The 22,783-nt window shown below is 37.7% G+C and overlaps 1 protein-coding gene across 1 annotated transcript; it reads left to right on the forward strand.

The window, feature by feature from the left end:
• The first annotated feature begins 1,008 nt into the window (after positions 1–1,008).
• On the forward strand, positions 1,009–21,190 carry LOC125882298 (cyclic nucleotide-gated cation channel beta-3). The gene is made up of 17 exons (XM_049566088.1): positions 1,009–2,179; positions 2,782–2,839; positions 4,793–4,922; positions 9,320–9,480; positions 9,626–10,149; positions 10,228–10,278; positions 10,508–10,594; positions 10,693–10,757; positions 10,916–11,038; positions 12,558–12,699; positions 13,507–13,666; positions 13,846–13,943; positions 14,029–14,112; positions 14,287–14,405; positions 14,630–14,782; positions 20,476–20,626; positions 20,716–21,190. The coding sequence occupies exons 1-17, from the start codon at positions 2,087–2,089 to the stop codon at positions 20,737–20,739; spliced, it is 2,223 nt and encodes a 740-aa protein (XP_049422045.1). The 5' UTR covers positions 1,009–2,086; the 3' UTR covers positions 20,740–21,190.
• The last annotated feature ends 1,593 nt before the right edge of the window (positions 21,191–22,783 follow it).

Consider the following 22,783-nt stretch of genomic DNA (forward strand, 5'->3'; position numbering starts at 1 on the left):
GATAAGAAACAATAAATTGTGAAGACAATAAAGCCTCCACAAAAATAGCATTTTAAGTCTTGTGTGTGATTTATCCTGGCTTCATATGAGCAGAGGAAATCTGTGCTCATTGCTAGGCTAATCTATACAATGTAAAATGCCATAGGCTTGTGCTAATAACGTTAGCATGTTGTATTTGTTTGGAAAACGTACTCCTACTCGTCGTCCTCCTGGGTTGCGGGGGCAGCAGCCTCAACAAAGAAGCCCAGACATTCCTCTCCCCAGCCACTTCCGTCAGCTCTTCCGAGGGAACCCCGAGGCGTTCCCAGGCCAGCCAGGCAATGTAATCCCTCTAGCGTGTCCTGGGGCGGCCCCGAGGTCTCCTCCCGGTTGGACATGCCCAAAACACCTCCCAAGAGAGGCATCCGGAAGGCATTCTTACCAGATGCCCGAACCACCTCAACTGGCTCCTCTCGATGTGGAGAAGCAGCGGCTCTACTCCGAGTCCCTCCCGGATGTCTGAGCTCCTCACCCTATCTCTAAGTCTGAGCCCAGCCACCCTGCGGAGGAAACTCATTTCGACCGCTTGCTCTTGCGATCTCGTTCTTTCGGTCACTACCCAGAGCTCTTGACCATAGGTGAGGGTTGGAACGTAGATCGACCGATAAATCGAGAGCTTCGCTTTCTGGCTAAGATCCCTCTTCACCACAACGGACCTGTTAAGCGCCTGCATTACTGCTGACACCGCCCCAATCCGCCTGTCAATCTCCTGCTCCATCCTACCCTCACTCGTGAACAAGTCGTGTTTAGTATAAGACAGTTGTTTTGTCAGTGAACCTTGCGAGTGGTAATGGAGCCGAAATTTAACATTACCTTTGTAAAATGTTTCTTTTGTCCCTGGCTTCATATGAGTAGAGGAAAAGTCTGCTAGCTGCTAGGCTAATTTAAACAATGTAAAATGCCATAGGCCAGGACTGAGACCTCTGCCATTGGATGGGCAGGGAGCTCCAGGGGAAGTCAAACAACGTTCATCTGCACACAATAAGATGACACATAGCTGATTCAATATCAGCAAAGTTTCCCTGCTTCCCTTCACTGGTTCCTGTGCAGCAGGGTCGGTCTTTGTTTCACTGTTAATCATTACAAAGCAAAAGCAGCATGTGTATACATTCAGTAGGCTATATCTTCAGTAGCTAGCTAGCTAACCCTACACTTTTCAGGGTCTGAATTTGGTTTTGGAACAGGGAAGAAATGTACATCTTTTTCCAACCTCTCCAGGTAACGAGTATCATTAATACACGACGTGTCCCAGGCACAACATTTAGCTCCAAATCCACAAAACCAGCCTGAAAATGAAAGAAGTCTAAATCAATGGAGCACAGCTGTGTTGTTTTCAGACCCTGATCTGAGCCGGCCCAATACTATGCTATGATTGGTTAGCCTGCGTCTGGGGGAGGGACTTAGTATAGGGTAAATTGGTTGATAATCGGACGGATTACAAACGCAAACCATAACACTTCTGATACCCAGATCTTGTCCTGTTTTCTACAGATTCTGCACACGTATGCAGAAATGTGTTTATAGAGGTTAATAAGATAATTAAAGGCTTTCATTTTGATCACTTTTGCTCATCACACTCAGCCCTGTTGTTACAGCCAATGTATGGAGCACATTATATGCTGCAAAGCATTCAACAAGATGTGGGCTGAGGCATGATGAGTAGTAGCATTTCATTCACTGTAAGTGCAGGGGTAAATGCAGTCTGTATAGGCGGCCCTTGAGTGTCCCAGCCCTGCTTTAGTGGTCACCTGTAAGCCTATTGGGATCTTATATGAGATGGTGATGGGCTTAGATGTCACTGTTGGTGGTGGTGGGGGGGGCTGTTCTCTGTGCAAGAGTATTAGTGGTGCTAAAAGCAGTAATACCATCACCATGAAGTTGGAGTATGAGGACGTGTTGCTTTAAAAGAAGAGGAGAAGAAAAGGTAGACGGATCGAAAAGAGAGGGTTAATCCAGGAGGGGGATTTTTTAGCTCCTGAGGAAGCCTCACCGTCCCGACATAGTTACCTGCAGACAGCAACACGGATGCACCTTTAGGTTTTTAGACATGTTTGGCAAGTTGAAAGGCCTCCTCAGTGGCCCACAGTTGCCAGCGGCTTCAGGGACCCCAGCTCCAGCTCCAGCTCCAGCTCCAGCCAAGGTAAGACCTGTTTGAAGGTAGAACAAAGAGTGTGCTCTATATTCAGTTGAGTAAATACAAATATTCTTTATAAACTGTAAGATATTTTTATTCATATAGTGTCTCAGAGAGTATTGGATTCTTTTGTGATGCTCTTGCAAGCGTTCAATAGCTTTCATACTGTTCACTTTGTGCCAGTAACAGCAGTAGCAGCCAAGACTGAAATCGAGCATGACTGCAAAAAAAATGAAGTATTTTATCCAGCCTGTAATGCAGCGACTTTGGTTACATTTTTCCCCCTAAGATCACAGCAGTGGCTTCTTATCTGCTCCTCCATCCATTCAATTGCTCAGTACTCTCGCCAACAAAGAATCAAATAAAATTGTTTCATTACACCGACCTCATTGAAATCGCTCATTACCCAACGGGCACTTTTAAATTCATTTCATCTCAAACACAGCTTGTTTTTAAAGGAGTCCATCAGGCAGAGGAGTCATTTGTCAAATGCTAAATTCACTTTTCTTTAAAAAGGCTCTCTAAATTAAAACGTCTCTCTAATGACTGTGGTTTGACTAATGAGGCCAAGCATCTGACTTTGTGGAAAATGTTGATTTGTCTTGTAGGAGGAGAAGCCAGCAGCCGATAAGGAGAATGAGGACAAGAAAGTGGACAAAGCGCCGGGTAAGGCGGAGGCTCAAATGGCATATTTAGAAGCTGAGATATTGCACGTCCCTTTTGCTTTCTGTGTGATGTTTCAAATTGAGTTTATTAGCTTTTACGTCTCTTGCACCAAAGCCTATAGGAATATGTTGTCACTCCCTACACTTACATGCAAGCTCGCCAATGCCTGCAGCTGTGCTCAAAGCATTTTAAATACTTATTACTGTCACTTTTCAAAACAAAAGTCTGAAGTATCGAGCAGCTGTAATCAGCTCTGTGAGCACTTGTAAGGCTGAGATATTGATCAAGAAGAAAATCCGATTATTAAGACACCAGACAACACACAACAATAACACACACTGACTGGTGACAGCTTATCAATATGAAAAGTTCACGTCGTTCGACTTCTCTTGAGCTCATTGTCTGTCCGAGCGTGATCGTGCCTGCTCTCTGAGGTCTATAGCATGAATTGAGTTTCAGCGACTTGTTGATTGTGTTGCTCATAGCTTGGACACCTGTCTCGGAGCGATGCTGGCGTCAAGCACAATGGGTGGGTCATCCATCTCGGTCCTGTCACCCAGTACAGCTAATTATTCTCTCACTTAATGTCTCTGAAAACCTGAGAGCTGCAACTCACGCACCAAATCTGGCTATATGGATGTAATATATGCCAAAAATCCATCACATTCTTAAACTACAGTTTATATAATTAATTATACTTCCCTCTAAAATAATTGATACTGGAGTGAGATTCTTTAGAGTCACGTAAACTACATGTAGACAGTGTCATTCTGAGGGATTCGTTTTTCAAGGAACTTAAAAACTTGTAGAAACTAGGAAGGTACACTATGCAGGTACTGTCGGTTACTGTTTGTAAACACTATCAGCGTTGAAGGTGAAAGTGAAGACCTACCGCCTGGCGTTTGACCTCACTATATATGACTTTTTTTTTTTTTTTGGTGCTGTGTACTACTGAATAGTTCTGTTGCAACCTTCATTGAGCTAATTTTGATTTAGTATAATATTTGATTTTGTTTGTATTTGTTTTATTTTATTTTTATGTATTATTTATTTTATTATTTATTATATTGTTTTATCTTTTCATTTTATTTTGTCTATTTAATTTTCACATATATATATATGTGTGTATTTATATTTACATTTTGATAAATGTGCCTTGGAGGGGCCTCATACACACATTAGGTATGTACCTTGTTTATTCATTAATATCATTATTATTATTATTATTATTATTATTATTATTATTATTATTTTTGTTTAATTTTTTTTGCTATTTATTTTATTATTTTATCTTTTTAAATTTTATTTTGTCTATTTAATTTTCAACATATATATATATCGTTTATTCATTCTTATTATTATTATTAATCATATTTTTTATTATTATACTTTTATGTTTATGAATAATGTGTTCTTTAATATACTTCTATAATCTTGTGATTTATTATTATATGTAGAGGTAACTATGTGTCATGGTGGAGGTTGCTGTTCGCTCATTTTTTTTCTCTTTGTTCTCAAGAAAACAATAAAAAGAAGTATGATGTATAAAAGTATAAAAAATAAATTCATAAAGTCCCTGCCCAACTTGCAGCAGGGTCTCTGCAGATGTTTACACTTCCACACACTTCTAGTGGGTCATAAGTGATGATTGAGAGGAATTACATTCGCAAGAATCTATACATTGTTTTTACAGTATATGTTTATCTCTACAAAACTGCCAGATGCTTCAGCTAACCCACTTTAAACGTATTAAAAGACATTGTTTGTGTGCCACTGTTTTTTGTTTTTTTTTTCAAAAGCAAAGTTACAAAGTGATTTACAGGGAACAAATGTGTAAATGAAATTCAAAGAAAAAACAATATATTTCAGGGGTTTAAAAACCTGCATTCCAAAAGAAATCAGATCTGGAGGAGATGAAATGTAACTATGATTGTTCCCCTCTCTCAAAATCAGACCCGGCTCCAGCTCCAGCTCCAGCTCCAGCTCCAGCTCCAGCAGCGGCCCCAGCTCCAGCTCCAGCTCCGGCTCCGGCACCAGCCCCCACAGCAGTTCCAGCTAACCCTGATCAAGCCAAACCTGAGGGGTAACACCTACACCTTTCTGTAGCTGCATTATTTTACCAACGGTCACACCATCATCATCATCACCCAGTATTTCTCCTACCTGCTTTGTTCATGCACATCTAATTGCAGGATAGACATTAGATATATATAGTATGGGCAATTAAAGAGAGTAGATGTTGTGTATTTATCCCTCGAGCCTCCAACCTCCACTTTCACTTACCAAAACCCACGCCTGCCAAGACACTGACACCACAAACCAGTATCAGATTAATCACCCAGTGGACACTAATTAATCAGATTCCCTGGCGAGATGACAGAGCGGGACAGAGAGAGCCCTCAGAGATGAGTGCAGCATGTGAGATCTTTATCCCTTGCTGCAACATGCATATAAGGAGGGGGATGACCCCAAAGTGGATTAAAAGCTTTTCAGCTTTTAAGGTTTAAGAAGCTCACCGGTGCTGCTTCTGGACCGGCAATAAAAACCACGAAGGCGACAGATTCGGCTGATCCTCGCAGCTGTAAACACACGTTACTTCTCCAAATGAGGAGACATGTTGTACATGTTTCAGCAGTGGATCATGTGTGGAGCACAGGCAGAGGTGTTAGCCATCATCGGGAGTGACGAGTGGAATAAATAGCTCTCAGGGGTCTTACATACTGTGCTGTGCAGCAGGGCCAGACTGATATAGGTGTGTTATAAAAAGACCTGGTGCACCTCTGCAAAAACTGGCTGATTAAAGATGGGGTTTGCAGGTTTTGTTGCTCTTGTTTTGGTGATTTGGGGAAAAAAAACATTCTAATTAAAGTTGTGTGACAGAATAATAGACTTCTGCACCTCCTCTTGGTTCAGTTTTCAGGCTTAAGAGAAACCTAACCTGGGGTAGGAGACTCATGTTTATGTAGCTAGCTTTAGCCTTGAATCATAAGCCCTGTTTCCAGCAAACACTTTCGGTATAGTACTGACACCCGTTACCACCTGAGGGTAGACTCAGGTAAAGTTTGGGCCAAAGGAGAGAAGCATCTTACTCACCTTTGAGCTCAGTAGTAATGCCCACTCTCTTTCACTTTGTACCCCAAACTCACGTGGAGCGCTCCACTGTGGAGGACAGCTCTCTACATCAGCACAGTGCACACACAGTATCGTTATAAAGACCACATCCTACATTATGTCAGTGGAAACAAGGTGGTGTCATCTTTGTGCCTCTCTGTTTAGCCTGTTGCAAACTACTAAAACATTTTTTTTATTGTCTTTCATTTGATTTAAAGTGCTTAAAGGTAGGATCTGGAGGATTTTCAAACAAAACAAAATACAGACATATACAAATGAAATCCTGCTTAATCATCACCTGTGGGCTTCTACTCAGGTGTGGTGGTGACTCTGTTTGCAGAGCTCCTGCCCTTTAACTGTATTTTGATGTTTTTGTGAGCTCCCCAGCCAAGGAGAGAGCACAGGTGTCATGCCCGAACATGCCCGAGCGTGCACCAGCGCGAGCCTTGCCTGAACCTCTTCTGTGAAGCCTTCTTCCGTACCTCCAGGCTCTGTACACCCGGAAGAGTTGAGCCTGATAGGAGGGGCCGAATTTGAATGTGTGTTTACAAACAGCAACTGGAAAATCCTCCAGACCCTACCTTTAAGTTAATCATGTTTCTAAATACTGTCAAGCTTCAGGCAGTTACGACGCACTGCTGATTTATTTCAGATGATGTGACATAAATACATCCACCTCCTTCTGTCAGCCACATGTACTGCTGAATTGTGTCCACTAGGGGTCGCCACATGAGCACAGATGCCCCCGTCCTCGGTCTGTGCTGCTGAAGCTGCCTGTGACACAGTCAGCTGAGTCTCTCCACTTCAAATGTCATTTCACAGTAGGAATGTCTTTATTTGACATCATAAATCATGATTGATGACCCTGTAGACATGATATAATGGTCAGATTATTTTTTTTTCAATTTACATTTAGATTTAAACCTGCAGTAACTGATTTTTTTAGCCACTTGCAGGCAGCAGAAAAAAACTGTGAACACAACAGTGACATAAGAGCTTAACTAGATATTTTATTTATTTATTTATTTATTTATTTATTTATTTAACCAGGATCAGTTGATTCAAATTAAACATCTTTTTTTTCAAAGGAGTCCTGGCTAAGATAGTCAGCAGCACAAGACATGACAAGTACAGTGCCCTCCAAATTGGACAGTGAGTCCAATTCGTTTACTTTTGTTGTAGACTGAAAACATTTGGGTTTGACATCAAAAGATGAATATGGGACAAGAGATCAACATTTCAGCTTTTATTTCCAGGTATTTACATCTGGATCTGATACACAACTTAGAAGATAGCATTATTTGTAATGGAACACAAATTTTTTAGGTGAGGAAAAGTATTGGAACATATAAACTTAAAATAGATTAAAGTGAATGAGACTTAATATTTAGTTACAAATCCTTTGCTTTCAATAACTGCATCAAGCCTGTGACCCACTGACATCACCAAACTTTTGCATTCTTCGTTTGTGATGCTTTTCCAGGCTTTCACCGCAGCCTCTTTCAGTTGTTGTTTGTTTTGGGGGGTTACTCCCTTCAGTCTCCTCTTCAGCAGGTAAAATGCATGCTCTATTGGGTTTAAGTCTGGAGACTGACTTGGCCAGTCTAAAACCTTCCACTTCTTGCCCCTGATGAACTCCTTTGTTGTTTTCGCAGTGTGTTTTGGGTCGTTATCTTGCTGCATGATGAAGGATCTCCCAATCACTTTGGTTGCATCTTTCTTTAAATTAGCAGACAAAATGTTTCTGTAGACTTCTGAGTTCATTTGCTGCTGCCATCATGTGTTACATCATCAATGAAGATGAAAGAGCCCGTCCCAGAAGAAGCCATGCAAGCCCAAGCCATGACATTACCTCCCCCGTGTTTCACAGATGAGCTTGTATGTTTGGGATCATGAGCAGATCCTTTCTTTCTCCAAACTTTCGCCTTTCCGTCACTTTGGAAAAAGTTAATCTTTGTCTCATCAGTCCATAAAACTTTTTCCCAGAATTTTTGAGGCTCATCTCTGTACCTTTTGGCAAATTCCAGCCTGGCCTTCCTATTCTTCTTGCTAATGAGTGGTTTGCATCTTCTGGTGTAGCCTCTGTACTTTTGTTCATAAAGTCTTCTGCAAACAGTAGATTGTGATACCTTCACTCCTGCCCTCTGGAGGTTGTTGCTGATGTCACTAACAGTTGTTTTAGGGTCTTTCTTTACAGCTCTCACAATGTTTCTGTCATCAACTGCTGATGTTTTCCTTGGTCTACCTGTTCGACGCCTGTTGCTTAGTACACCAGTGGTTTCTTTCTTCTTCAGGACATTCCAAATGGTTGTACTGGCTATGGCCAATGTTTGTGCAATGGCTCTGATTGATTGTCCATCTTCTCTCAGATTCACAATTGCTTCTTTTTCACCCATAGACAGCTCTCTGGTTTTCATGTTGGTTCCACCTCTAAATGCAGTCTGCACAGGCAAAATCTATCGTACCCAATCTGAAACTGAGCTCAGACATTCAGTGCTATTTATTGTTTGAATAATCAATGTAATTGGGAGACACCTGGGCAACAAAACACACCTGTCAGTGACATGTTCCAATACTTTTGCTCTCATGAAAAATGGATGGGTTCAAACAAAAGGTGCTATCTTCTAAGTTGTGTATCAGATCCAGATGTAAATACCTGGAAATAAAAGCTGAAATGTTGATCTCTTGTCCCATATTCATCTTTTGATGTCAAACCCAAATATTTTCAGTTTACAACAAAAATAAAGGAATTGGCCTCACTGTTCCAATACTTTTGGAGGGCACTGTACATGTAAACAAAAAGAACAGAAGAACAGACAGTTTTTGGGGGAACCAAATGCAGCACAAGCTGTCTTTCAAAATAGACTTTGCAAATAAATTCCAGTCTGACGGTGTGGAATATATAAAAACCACTCTTTCCACTCTTTGTACGAACTTTTGGTACAGACAACAAATACAAGTCCTATGTTCAAAGAATACTGTCCAGCACATAGATAAGATGGGAGCAGCCCAAGACCCAATGTCACCTCTGTTTCTGGTCTCTACTTTAGCTGCTAAATGCTCCACCATATTCACCAGCTAGTAAATAACTGTGACAGATGCTGTTTGGTGCTGAGCAAGGTGTGCACAGGGGGTTTTATAGATTTTATTTAAAGCAACAGGTGCCTGCTGTGGCCAGCCATGCTAAGAGAGAGGTGAGAGTGAACCAGAGCAATAAAGTTGTGGTGTAGAAAACCAAAACAATGAGCTGAACGATGCTAATTTGATTGAGTGTGATCACTTCTGTCTGAGCCTATACATTGTTTTTTAGAAAAATCCTAAATACCAACATTGTATGGTTAATTTTCGTGATGTATTTTCCAATTTCAGACAAGAGGAGGCACCTCCTCCACCTCCACCCATCGTCATCAACAAGTACTCTGACGAGCAGCTCAGAGCCATCATCATACGCATGAGGGAGAGACTGCAGCTCTACAAGGACAAAGTGATTGATCCCCATGCTTCATCCCCAGAGATCACCCCTCCTGTCAGTGAGTACAAACACAGAATTAGTGGAGCTTCACTTCAGCTGTGTTAGGAAGCACAAAAACCGATGATAGTTATCATTAGTGCTTCATAAGCCACAAATATTTAAATTGCATCACATCTCTCTGAGTCGTAATATTGTTCTGTCAGCACCCCTGCTGCGCAAAGACAACTACGCAGAGGTCATAGAGGAGAGGAAAAGACAAGCAGAGGAGGACCGGATAAAAAAGGAGGAGGCTGAGAAGAAGAAGAAAGAGGAGCAGGAGAAGAAGAAGAAGGAGGCCGAGCAGAAGAAGAAAGAGGAGGAGGAGAAAAAGAAAGCAGAGGGTAAAGAAGAGAAGAAGGAGGAGAAGGACATAAAGACCAAGCTAAGAGAAGCCACCTGGTACGCAGTGGACACTGTGCTGAAGCCAGTCGAGGACATGATGGACCCAGTGCTGGGAAACACCATGGACCCCTTTACAGACCGCCGCTACATCGCCTGGCTGAGCTTGGTGACTCTGGCCTTCAACTACAACACCTGGTTCATGACGGCCCGTCTGTGTTTCCCATACCACACTGAGGATGCCATCCCTTATTGGTTTGCCCTGGATGTGCTGGCAGACCTCATCTACCTTGTAGACTCCTTCATCTTCCAGTCACGCAAACAGTTCGTCAAAGGAGGAGACATCATAGTAAGTCTGATGTGACCCCAGGAGATGGAGTCTGATGCTGAGAATGACTTTACGATTTATTTATTCTTTTTCTTTCAGAAAGACAGAGCCATGACGAGGAAGAACTACAGAGAGTCGGAAAGATTCATGGTACTGGAATATTCTTTGAACTATAGGCCTGCACAGTCTGTCCAACATTTACCTTCATCACAGTATCAACATGGTATCTGAACCGCAATAATTAGTATGTTGAATGCATTCACACGCTACATGTCAATATATTTGGCCAATCAGACGGAGCCCTACGGAGATTGTGCAGCCCTACTTTGAACCTACAAACTCATGTCAGTGACCTCACACATTTGTCTCTCCCGAACAGAGCGACATGGTCTCCCTCATCCCGTTCGACCTGCTGTACGTCCAGTTTGGCTTCAAATCCATTTTCAGAGCCAATCGCCTCCTGAAGGTGAATTTACTTGGTGTTAGCTCGGCTGTGAAAGACAGTAGTGACTTTGTTTCCTTCCTGTGGTGACCTTGGCTGACATTTTCATGCTCATTCTCAAGGTAGATACGTTTTTTGAGTTCAGCGATCGTCTAGAGAGCATCATGGCCAAGGCGTACATCTGGAGGTCAGACACAGTTAATAATAATAATGCCATCTTTGTTGTTGTCATACATGCATCATTAAAATAAAGGCTAGACAAAACCAGAAACTCCCATTTAACTTCATGAAGATGTGGAAAAAGAAACTGAGAAAGAGACAAACTTGTCTTTATTTTTCCATCAGAGTGATTCGGACCATCGGCTATCTCCTCTTCATGCTCCATATCAACGCCTGCTTCTATTACGTGGCGTCAGACTACCAGGGCATCGGGACAACTAAATGGGTCTACTCTGGTCTGGGCAGCGCGTAAGTAAAAAACCTTTATATCCTTACTTGTGTTTGAGCGAATCACATTCTTGTTTGTTTTTTCTCCTGATTGCACTCTTCTTAATACGGAAGCGTATTGCATTCACCTGACAAATTTTTAAAAAATCTGTTTAATTGAGTCATTTCTTCTGTTTTTCGGAGTAATTCTTTTATTTTTCTGTTTTACGGTGTAATATTTTATGTTTTTTTGTGGTAATTTTTTTTCTGTTTATTGAGGGAATTTTGTTTCTGTTTTTCGCGTTTTTTTTTTGTTTGTTTCTCGGGGTAATTTTTTCTGTTTTTCTGAGTGTTTTTTTCTGAGTTAAGAGAGCAATAGAACAACAGACACTTTCATTCCTTTCTTGAGAGCCCAATATAATGGAAGCAAACATGACCCGCTTGTTTAGTTTAATCCAGTTTCACTTTGTTTTGGGTTTGAGACACTGGGAGATACTCTTGTCTTTAAGTCATATAAGATGGTGTTATCATTAGTTTGTCGACTTTACGCAGGCACCGGTCGCTTGCAGGTGCCAGATGGGAGCTTCTCGCAAGATTTTGAAGTATCTCGTCTCCTCATTCAGGAAAAAAAAATTACCCCGAAAAACAGGGAAAAAATTACTCAGAAAACAGGGCTTTTTTAATTTGTCAAGTGAATGCAATACACTTCAGTATCTTAAACATTATTCTAAGAACATTTAATGTGCTCTTTCTGACTATAATTTACTATACTATTACTACAGTCAGTACTACTAGTAAATTACCAGAGGGAGGCCCTGAGAGGCAGGTGGGCGAAAAATATGTTTATCCATTTTCTAAGTCTGATCTAAATTCTCTTTATCCTCTTTCTTTTTATGACTTAAAAAGTTTTTTTCTTAGTTCTTTTAATTTTTTGCCATGTGAAAAAAAAAAAAACAAAACGGTTTTGCTAGGATCATTTTTAAAGGTTGGTTTGTTGTTGTAATACTCATTTTGGCCACAAGAGGCTGAAGTGCACCTCCACCCAAAGTTCTAAACAGGCCTGAAAGCAATCTTATTTTCTTCCAGGTGAGTTTTAATTTCTCTATGCAGTCTAAACAAACACACAAAGATAGAAAAATGATCCTGGGGAAAAAAAAATCACCTGTCAAAACATCCAAACATTTTATTCACATCTTAATTTCTCTCTTTTTTACTTATTTATTTATTTATTTATTTATTTATTTTTACAGAAAGTCCAAGCAAAACAATATCATTTTAATAAATTATGTTTGCATATTTGTTAAAAATAGCTTCATGTAATTATGTTTTTACATTGAGTTAGAGTTAAAAAGGTTATCTTTGGCTGTTAAAGACAAAACACTTGCTGTGTTGATCATACATGGCAAAATGTGACATGAATATCAAAGACAACACAAAGCTTTTAGAGTCCTTCCAATGCTTGCTGCACTGAAGCACAGTGTCAGGTGTTTTCATCTTTGAGACACACAGAGATTTACAAATTAAAAATGTCCTATATGTTCCATCTCTGCTGCTGCTGCAGTTACCTCAGCTGCTTCTTCTATGCGGAGAAGTCCCTGCTGATGATCGCTGAGTTGCCATTTCCAGAGACCATGTTCGAACACATCTTTCAGATGACTAACTACCTTTTTGGGGCATTGTTTATGTCCATCATTCTCGGCCAGGTAGTTCATTTGTAATATTATATTTAATCTTCTTTTTTTTTGTGTGGCTTTTGGGCAACTTGTTTTTTCTTCTTTATTTTCTTTTATTTTGCAAGGTTTTTTTTGGCATTTTGCATTTTGGATTTTGCAGCAAGACATCAAGGGAATCAAACTTGGGGGCAAAAAAGGAGAAATAACAATAATTCCTCCCAAACACATGCACACACACATACATCTATCTACATAGCGTTGTTTGTGACAGCCCCTCTAACACCCCTATCGTCTCCACAGGTACCTGCGTTGTTACTACCATGCTGTCCGCAGTCTGATCAACATCGGGGGTCTTAGCGAACCCCATACCGTCTTTGAGATTAGCTTTCAGATGAGTAACTTTTTCGTGGGCGTCTTTGTGTTCTCCAGTTTGATTGGACAGGTAACAGAGACACATCCTGCCCGTAGCATGAGTCCCGGTGTTCTCACTTCCTCTGGACACCTGGTAGAAATTAGCATCTCTAAATTAGCATATCTTTTCCCAGTTGTCTCATCAGTGCAGTGATGTAGTGACACATGAATGACACCTGTCGTGTTAGAAATAACTGACAATCCTCAGTCATGTAACCGTAGTATATTCACTAACATCCCATCGTCCGTCATTCCACCCATTGTTGTATTTCCCTGGTTCCCTGTGGAGTCTTGACTGTCAAAAACCTTGTTAAATGTGCTAAATGTAGCATTTTAACAACAAACCCCAGCTGACAGCAGAAGTTAACCAATTAATCAAAGTTTTCCTCAGGTCATGTTTTGATTCTCATCATCATCTTGCCTCAGATGAGAGATGTCATCGGTGCAGCCACAGCAGGACAGACCTACTTCCGATCCTCCATGGATGGCTGTGTGGCCTACATGGTGAACAACCGCATCCCCTCTTTGGTTCAAAACCGAGTCCGCACTTGGTACACCTACACCTGGGACGCTCAGGGCATGCTGGGTCAGTAATACGGGACAAAGTGTTAGTTTGAAAGCCTTGAAACTGACCAAACCATTCAGTCCTTCACATGCGCTATATCACCTTCAAAAAGGGGCACTACTGCCCTCTGTAGCTCCAGACTTATTTGGCACTCACTTATTCCCCACAATAATCTTTTCTCTTTAATCTGATGCTTTCAGATGAGTCCGAGCTGCTGGATAAGATGCCTCTGGTGATGAGGACTGCCATCGCTGTTGACATCAACCTGGCCACCTTTCAGAAGATTGATCTTTTCAAGGTGCCTTTTCAAGACGCCACAAAACAGTAAAACGTGAATCCTGCAGTTTGGACATTGAGTCAGTCAAATGTCTTTTGTCCCACAGGGCTGTGACCAGCAGATGTTAGTAGACATGTTACTCAGGCTGAAGTCTATTATCTATTTACCTGGAGACTTTGTCGTAAAAAAAGTGAGTTCATGTTCTTATTATCACTCTCCTAGATTCCAAATGTGAACGTTTTATTTGAATCAATCATCCTTCAAAACCCTTAAGTACGGCCTTTGTGTAAATATCTGCTGTCTAGTCTTCTGTACAGCATTTGTAGTTTTTTGGCATTTGTTTGTGACTTTGCCCTCTCTGCAGGGGGACATCGGTAAAGAGATGTACATCATTAAAAGTGGAGCGGTGCAGGTGGTGGGAGGACCTGACAACAGTATTGTGTTCGTCACACTGAAGGCTGGTTGTGTGTTTGGAGAAATCAGGTGAGAGAAATTTCACCCTTTGTCATTTTCAGACTGAATACACAGTCTAACGACAGAAATCTCAGAGCATTGTAAATTTAAATTTTTACACTTTGATAAACATCAGCAGAGGCATTTAATGTGTAACAATGTAATGCTCCTAATTAGAAGATAATAGATTAAAATCCACAAACAAAGAACACTGTCTGGGGAACTTTCAGTCATAAAATGTTCTTATTTCTTAGTCTGTTGCAGTCGTCCAAAGATGGAGGGAACAGGCGGACAGCTAATGTCAAAGCCTACGGCTTCGCTAATCTCTTTGTGCTGGAGAAGAAAGATCTGTTTGACATCCTGGTCCACTACCCAGAGTCTCAGAAAGTGTTGGCCAGGAAGGGAAGGTGAGTCAGAGGCCGAAAGGCAAACAGAAGGTCAAGAGGGTGGCGATGCAGTAATAATACCGTAATAGTGGCAGTCTAAACAAATTAGCAAACTAACCGACATTCTACAGGACTTAGCCCTGCAAGTAGTTATTATTTTAAGTATTGAATAACCTTTTATAATTTTTGCAAATTATTATTTCCCAATATAAAAATGACTCAAAATAATTAAAATTGTTCACCTCCTAAATAACCTCTGAAGGTTGGTAAATTTAGAATTATGTAAACAAAAAAAAAAAAAGAACTGGGAAAAGCATGTATTATTTTCACTAGATAAGTGATATGAAATTCTTAGAATAGTGTGTCATAAAAAAATGACGTAGTGTAGTAAGTAAGTAAATACAATATTGTGGCATAAATATTCATAAACAGTTGCAGTATTGCATGTTTTAAAGATGTTATTGTATATTATGCCTTAAAGTGTTATTAAAAAATCTGTAGTATGCCATTAAGCAAAGTCATAGTCTAGTACATAATAAAAAAAGTCATATAGCATACCATAATGATACAATGGTATGTCAGAAAAGTCATATTATAGTGTGACGTGAAACAGACATAGTATATATATAGTATGTCATTAAAGGACAAATAAAATCATACTATAGTAAAGTCATCAAAAAGTCATTGTATAGCATATTATAAAAGAATAGTATCGCTAAAGAGTCATAATATACTATGTCAGGAAAGTAGTAAGCCTCATAGAATAATATATCACATAATAACTCATAGCATAGCATGTCAAAAACACTAAAAAAGAAATAGTATATAATATATATATATATATATATATATATATATAATTATAAAAATGTCATGTTATGGTATATCAAAATAGCAATAGTATAATATGTCGTCCGGAACCTTGTCAAAAGGTCATAGTATAATGTGTTGTCCCAAATCATGAAAAAATTCACAGTATAGTATGTCGTCCCAAATCATGAAAAAAGTCATGGTATAGTATGTCGTCCCAAATCATGAAAAAAAGTCATGGTTTATTATATCGTTCAAAACCATGGAAGAAAAGTCATAGTATAGTCTGTCGTCCCAAATCATGAAAAAAAAATCATAGTATAGTATGTCGTCAAAAACCATGAAAGAAAAGTCATGGTATAGTATGTCATCCCAAATCGTGAAAAAAAGTCATCGTATAGTACGTTGTCCCAAATCATGAAAAAAAAGTCATAGTAAAGTATGTCGTCCCAAATCATGAAAAAAAGTCATAGTATAGTATGTCGTCCCAAATCATGAAAAAAAGTCATAGTATAGTATGTCGTCCCAAATCATGAAAAAAAAATTCATAGTGTAGTATGTCGTCCCAAATCATGAAAAAAAAGTCATAGTGTAGTATGTCGTCCCAAGTCATGAAAAAAAATTCATAGTGTAGTATGTCATCCCAAATCATGAAAAAAAAGTCATAGTGTAGTATGTCATCCCAAATCATGAAAAAAAATTCATAGTATAGTATGTCGTCCAAAACCATGAAAAAATGTCATAGTATAGTATGTCGTCCCAAATCATGAAAAAAAGTCATAGTGTAGTATGTCATCCCAAATCATGAAAAAATGTCATAGTATAGTATGCCGTCCCAAGTCATGAAAAAAAGTCATAGTGTAGTATGTCATCCCAAATCATGAAAAAAAATTCATAGTATAGTATGTAGTCCCAAGTCATGAAAAAAAAGTCATAGTATAGTATGTCGTCCAAAACATGAAAAAATGTCATAGTATAGTATGTCGTCCCAAGTCATGAAAAAAAAGTCATAGTATAGTATGTCGTCCAAAACATGAAAAAATGTCATAATATACTATGTTGTCCCAAGTCATGAAAAAAGTCATAGTATAGTATGTCCTCCAAAATCATGAAAAAAAAGTCATAGTATAGTATGTCCTCCAAAATCATGAAAAAAAGTCATAGTATAGTATGTCCTCCAAAATCATGAAAAAAAGTCATAGTATAGTATGTCCTCCAAAATCATGAAAAAATGTCATAGTATAGTATGTCGTCCAAAATCATGAAAAAATGTCATAATATACTGTCGTCCAAAACCATGAAAAAATGTCATAGTATAGTATGTCGTCCAAAATCATGAAAAAAAGTCATAGTATAGTATGTCGTCCAAAATCATGAAAAAAAAGTCATAGTATAGTATGTCCTCCAAAATCATGAAAAAATGTCATAATATACTGTCGTCCAAAACCATGAAAAAATGTCATAGTATAGTATGTCGTCCAAAATCATGAAAAAATGTCATAGTATAGTATGTCGTCCCAAGTCATGAAAAAATGTCATAGTATAGTATGTCGTCCAAAATCATGAAAAAATGTCATAGTATAGTATGTCGTCCCAAGTCATGAAAAAAAGTCATAGTATAGTATGTCGTCCAAAACATGAAAAAATGTCATAATATACTATGTCGTCCCAAGTCATGAAAAAAAATTCATAGTATAGTATGTCGTCCAAAATCATGAAAAAAAATTCATAGTATAGTATGTCATCCCAAATCATGAAAAAAAGTCGTAGTGTAGTATGTCATCCCAAATCATGAAAAAAAATTCATAGTATAGTATGTCGTCCCAAGTCATGAAAAAAAGTCATAGTATAGTATGTAGTCCCAAGTCATGAAAAAAAAGTCATAGTATAGTATGTCGTCCAAAACCATGAAAAAATGTCATAATATACTATGTTGTCCCAAGTCATGAAAAAAGTCATAGTATAGTATGTCGTCCAAAACCATGAAAAAATGTCATAGTATAGTATGTCGTCCAAAATCATGAAAAAATGTCATAGTATAGTATGTCGTCCAAAACCATGAAAAAAGTCATAGTATAGTATGTAGTCCCAAGTCATGAAAAAAAAGTCATAGTATAGTATGTCGTCCAAAACCATGAAAAAATGTCATAATATACTATGTTGTCCCAAGTCATGAAAAAAGTCATAGTATAGTATGTCGTCCAAAACCATGAAAAAATGTCATAGTATAGTATGTCGTCCAAAACCGTGAAAAAAGTCATAGTATAGTATGTAGTCCCAAGTCATGAAAAAAAAGTCATAGTATAGTATGTCGTCCAAAACCATGAAAAAATGTCATAATATACTATGTTGTCCCAAGTCATGAAAAATGTCATAGTATAGTATGTCGTCCAAAATCATGAAAAAATGTCATAGTATAGTATGTCGTCCAAAACCATGAAAAAATGTCATAGTATAGTATGTCGTCCAAAATCATGAAAAAAGTCATAGTATAGTATGTCGTCCAAAATCATGAAAAAAGTCATAGTATAGTATGTCGTCCAAAATCATGAAAAAAGTCATAGTATAGTATGTCATCCAAAATCTATGAAAAAAGTCATAGTATAGTATGTCGTCCAAAATCATGAAAAAAGTCATAGTATAGTATGTCGTCCAAAATCATGAAAAAAGTCATAGTATAGTATGTCGTCCAAAATCATGAAAAAAGTCATAGTATAGTATGTCGTCCAAAATCATGAAAAAAGTCATAGTATAGTATGTCGTCCAAAATCATGAAAAAGTCATAGTATATAGTATGTCCTCCAAAATCATGAAAAAAAGTCATAGTATAGTATGTCGTCCAAAACCATGAAAAAAAGTCATAGTATAGTATGTCCTCCAAAATCATGAAAAAATGTCATAGTATAGTATGTCCTCCAAAATCATGAAAAAAAAGTCATAGTATATAGTATGTCCTCCAAAATCATGAAAAAAAGTCATAGTATAGTATGTCGTCCAAAACCATGAAAAAAAGTCATAGTATAGTATGTCCTCCAAAACCATGAAAAAAAGTCATAGTATAGTATGTCGTCCAAAATCATGAAAAAAAGTCATAGTATAGTATGTCGTCCAAAATCATGAAAAAATGTCATAGTATAGTATGTCGTCCAAAACCATGAAAAAATGTCATAGTATAGTATGTCCTCCAAAATCATGAAAAAAAGTCATAGTATAGTATGTCGTCCAAAACCATGAAAAAATGTCATAGTATAGTATGTCGTCCAAAATCATGAAAAAAAGTCATAGTATAGTATGTCGTCCAAAATCATGAAAAAAAGTCATAGTATAGTATGTCGTCCAAAATCATGAAAAAAAAGTCATAGTATAGTATGTCGTCCAAAATCATGAAAAAAAGTCATAGTATAGTATGTCGTCCAAAATCATGAAAAAAAGTCATAGTATAGTATGTCGTCCAAAATCATGAAAAAAAGTCATAGTATAGTATGTCCTCCAAAATCATGAAAAAAAGTCATAGTATAGTATGTCGTCCAAAATCATGAAAAAATGTCATAGTATAGTATGTCGTCCCAAATCGTGAAAAAAAGTCATAGTATAGTATGCCGTCCAGAATCCTGAAAAAAAGTCATAGTATAGTATGTCGTCCAAAATCATGAAAAAAAGTCATAGTATAGTATGTCGTCCAAAACCATGAAAAATGTCATAGTATAGTATGTCGTCCAAAACCATGAAAAAAAGTCATAGTATAGTATGTCGTCCCAAATCATGAAAAAAGTCATAGTATAGTATGTCATAAAAAGTTATTTAAAAAATGTCATAGTATAGTATGTCGTCCCAAGTCATGAAAAAAAGTCATAGTGTAGTATGTCGTCCCAAATCATGAAAAAAAATTCATTGTATAGTATGTCGTCCAAAATCATGAAAAAAGTAAAGTATGTCATTCCAAATGATGCAAAAAAGTCATAGTATAGCATGTCGTCCCAAGTCATGAAAAAAAGTCATAGTATAGTATGTCGTCCCAAATCATGAAAAAAAGTCATAGTAAAGTATGTCATTCCAAATGATGCAAAAAAGTCATAGTATAGCATGTCGTCCCAAGTCATGAAAAAAAGTCATAGTATAGTATGTCGTCCCAAATCATGAAAAAAAGTCATAGTAAAGTATGTCATTCCAAATGATGCAAAAAAGTCATAGTATAGTATGTCGTCCCAAATCATGAAAAAAAGTCATAGTAAAGTATGTCATTCCAAATGATGAAATAAAGTCATAGTATAGCATGTCGTTTCAAAACCATGAAAAAAAATTCATAGTATAGTATGTTGTCCCAAATCATGAAAAAAAATTCATAGTATAGTATGTCGTCCCAAATCATGAAAAAAAAGTCATAGTATAGTATGTCATAAAAAGTTATTTAAAAAATGTCATAGTATAGAATGTCATCCCAAATCATGAAAAAAGTCATAGTATAGTATGTCATAAAAAGTTATTTAAAAAAAAAGTCAAAGTATATTATGTCCTAGAAAGTCATATTGTTTGTCAAAAAAGTCATAGTATTGTTTGTCATGAAAAAGTCATTAAAAAAGTTGTAGTATTATGTCATAAAATGTAAAAAATAAAAGTACAGTGTTCAAAAAATTATAATTGTAGTATGTCATAAAAAGGAATTTTTAAAAACTCTTAAAACAGTCACAGTATATATTTTGCCATAAAAACTCATAGTGTGTGCACTCTTTCTGTGCAGCCCTCAATCATACACTGGCTCCCTAAATTGACACTCAATCATCAAAACTTTGAGGACCCCTCATATATGAAGTTTATATTTACCAATATATTTCAGTCAGCTTTACATTTTAATGGTAATGGTATCAGAGGACATTTGTTCAATCAGTCTCTCTGTGTCTGTACAGGAAACTCATGAAGTCCAAGGGTCCAGCAGCAGCTAAAGCAGAAGAGGACAAGAAGAAAGGCCTGGCCCTGTTCGGACCCAAACCGCCCACACCCAAACTGCTGCGTGCTATTGGTGGAAACGTGAACAGGAACATTATTGAGAAGATGAAGGTAACAACATTTACTTTTCAGTCTCTATGTGGTCATATAAAAACCATTGCAATTATGCTGACTGTCACATTTTGTATTGTTTCCCCCAGGCTGCTGCTGGTGGTGGCCAGTGAGGACTGTAGTGGGCTTACTTTTTCTTATAACTCCTTTTTGGGAGTGAATGTACAGTTTTGTTTTGAACATCTTACTACTCTTTTGTACTGAGTGTATTTCAGGTTATGTTAAAGTAATGTTTAAAGCTGATTACTTCTGTTATTTCCTGGGGTCAGATATCTGGTTCGATATGCTTAGACCACCTGACAAAGCCAAGCTAACTGAGACAACAAGCAGATTTAAACACCAAAACTGTATTTAAAGATATATTTCTAAACTATTATAATGAGATGTGCAATATTTAATCTGTCTGAACCTCAAATACGCTTGTTGTACCTTGTTAACTTTTGTTTGTCTGCTTTTATTGGCTGTGTTTATTTGGTTTGCCAGTGCACAGTGGTTGTAAAAGCCTAACAGAGATGATCTGTCATGACAATTGGTAACTGTATTGTTCATAATGAATTTGATCAATTTGATCCCCATCAGTATTTGCTTAAATAAATAATTCCCTCAGTTTACTGTCCTATTTGTTTGCTTGTTGTGTATCTGTCTGCCGGCTGTGTGTTTGTATGGTAGGAATTACAGTTCAGAGAAAGAGCTGACTAATCCTGTGAGCCAGAAGGAGACACTGTAAGGGTTAATTAACTAAGTGGGCAGAGTGGACTGAAATAACCCCAGCAGGCTAGTTTTACACCAGCTGCTTTCAAATTACTACCATGTTATCGTCATGATTAAATATTGAGAAAAGTGTGCTGTGTTGTGTCTGAAGTGCAGAGGAGTTGTTTTGACTGAGTTCAGTAAATTTAATTGTCGAATTAGTAACCAGTTTGTAATAATGATCTAATAAGGATATGACTGGCTGTTATAATGCTGTCATGACAGCCAGTCTTATCCTTTATGATATCTTAATGACAAATCAAAATGGTACCACTTTACTTTAGGTCAAAGAATTTATTCATTACACTGTCATAATGGTGTCATGACAGCCAGTTTTGTGTCGTATCCTGTCAGACATCTATCTGACCAAGTGTTAGAATCAGTCTGTAACCTTGGACATCTAATTATAACAATCATTATGTCAACTTGTCATAAATACAAAAAAGAGGTGCAAAAAAGATTTTTTTTTTGTTAATGTCAAGTTGTCATGACAAAGACAACTTCTGGTAATGTCACTTTGACTAATGTCAAGTTGTCATAATCAAGACAACTCAAACAATGTCAACTTGTCATTACAAAAACCAAATGACACTTAATGACAGCAGTCATAAACGTTTATGACATGTACATAATGTTTATGACAAGTTCATGACAGTGTCATGTCATAGTTATGACAGTGTCATGTCACTCTTAAGTAGATACTTTCAAGTAAAGTGTTACCCATTAACTATTCCATATGACAACTTTGACCATTACTTCAGTTTTTATATGACATACACTTTTAGTAATGAGTGGATCTTCAAGCGTTTATATAAATATTATATTATATTATTATATTATTATTATTATATTATTTTGGTCAGATTATGTGAACTGCATATATTCTGATCCTCACTCAGAGAAAAAAAAAATCATTGCGGCGCGCCATTACATTTTTATTGGTACTGTTGCGTGCCAGTTTATTTTATTTTCTGTTAATTTATTTTTGAAGCATTCGTAATGTGAAATTGGTGTTTGTGTACTGTCAATTTGTGACTGTGTGCTTGATGTTTTAAAAAACTAAACTAAAATATATATATTAAAAAAAACCTCACTGACTTAACAGTGATTCATTTTTTCATTTAGTCATTGATTAATCAGGAGATGCGCTTGTAATAATTATTATGATGTGTATTTGCCAACAAATGATAAAGTAATCAAAGGTCTCTAGACTGAAGTCAACACAGGACAGTCGTCTTGCCTGGCAGAGACTGGTGGCTAATCTGGTGGTGACTCCAGGAAAAGGGGAGTGCCCAGAGGGAATTAAACTCTAAGATATTTAATTGCCTCAGTCTGTGATTTGGATGAGAGACAAGGACTTCTTTTAAGGACTGGAGAGCCACATCAGAAAGTGTTTTCAAGAGGAGG

The sequence above is a fragment of the Epinephelus fuscoguttatus genome, linkage group LG21 (genome assembly GCF_011397635.1).
Source record: "Epinephelus fuscoguttatus linkage group LG21, E.fuscoguttatus.final_Chr_v1".
In the NCBI taxonomy this organism is placed as follows: Eukaryota; Metazoa; Chordata; class Actinopteri; order Perciformes; family Serranidae; genus Epinephelus; species Epinephelus fuscoguttatus.

What these genes read in the sequence shown, in the direction of transcription:
- LOC125882298 (XM_049566088.1), top strand. Translation starts at nt 2,087, where the DNA reads ATGTTTGGCAAGTTGAAAGGCCTCCTCAGTGGCCCACAGTTGCCAGCG. An exon ending in GCCAAGGCGTACATCTGGAG is followed by an intron (nt 10,758 to 10,915) that starts GTCAGACACAGT and finishes TTTTTCCATCAG; the next exon opens with AGTGATTCGGACCATCGGCT. An exon ending in ACATTATTGAGAAGATGAAG is followed by an intron (nt 20,627 to 20,715) that starts GTAACAACATTT and finishes TGTTTCCCCCAG; the next exon opens with GCTGCTGCTGGTGGTGGCCA.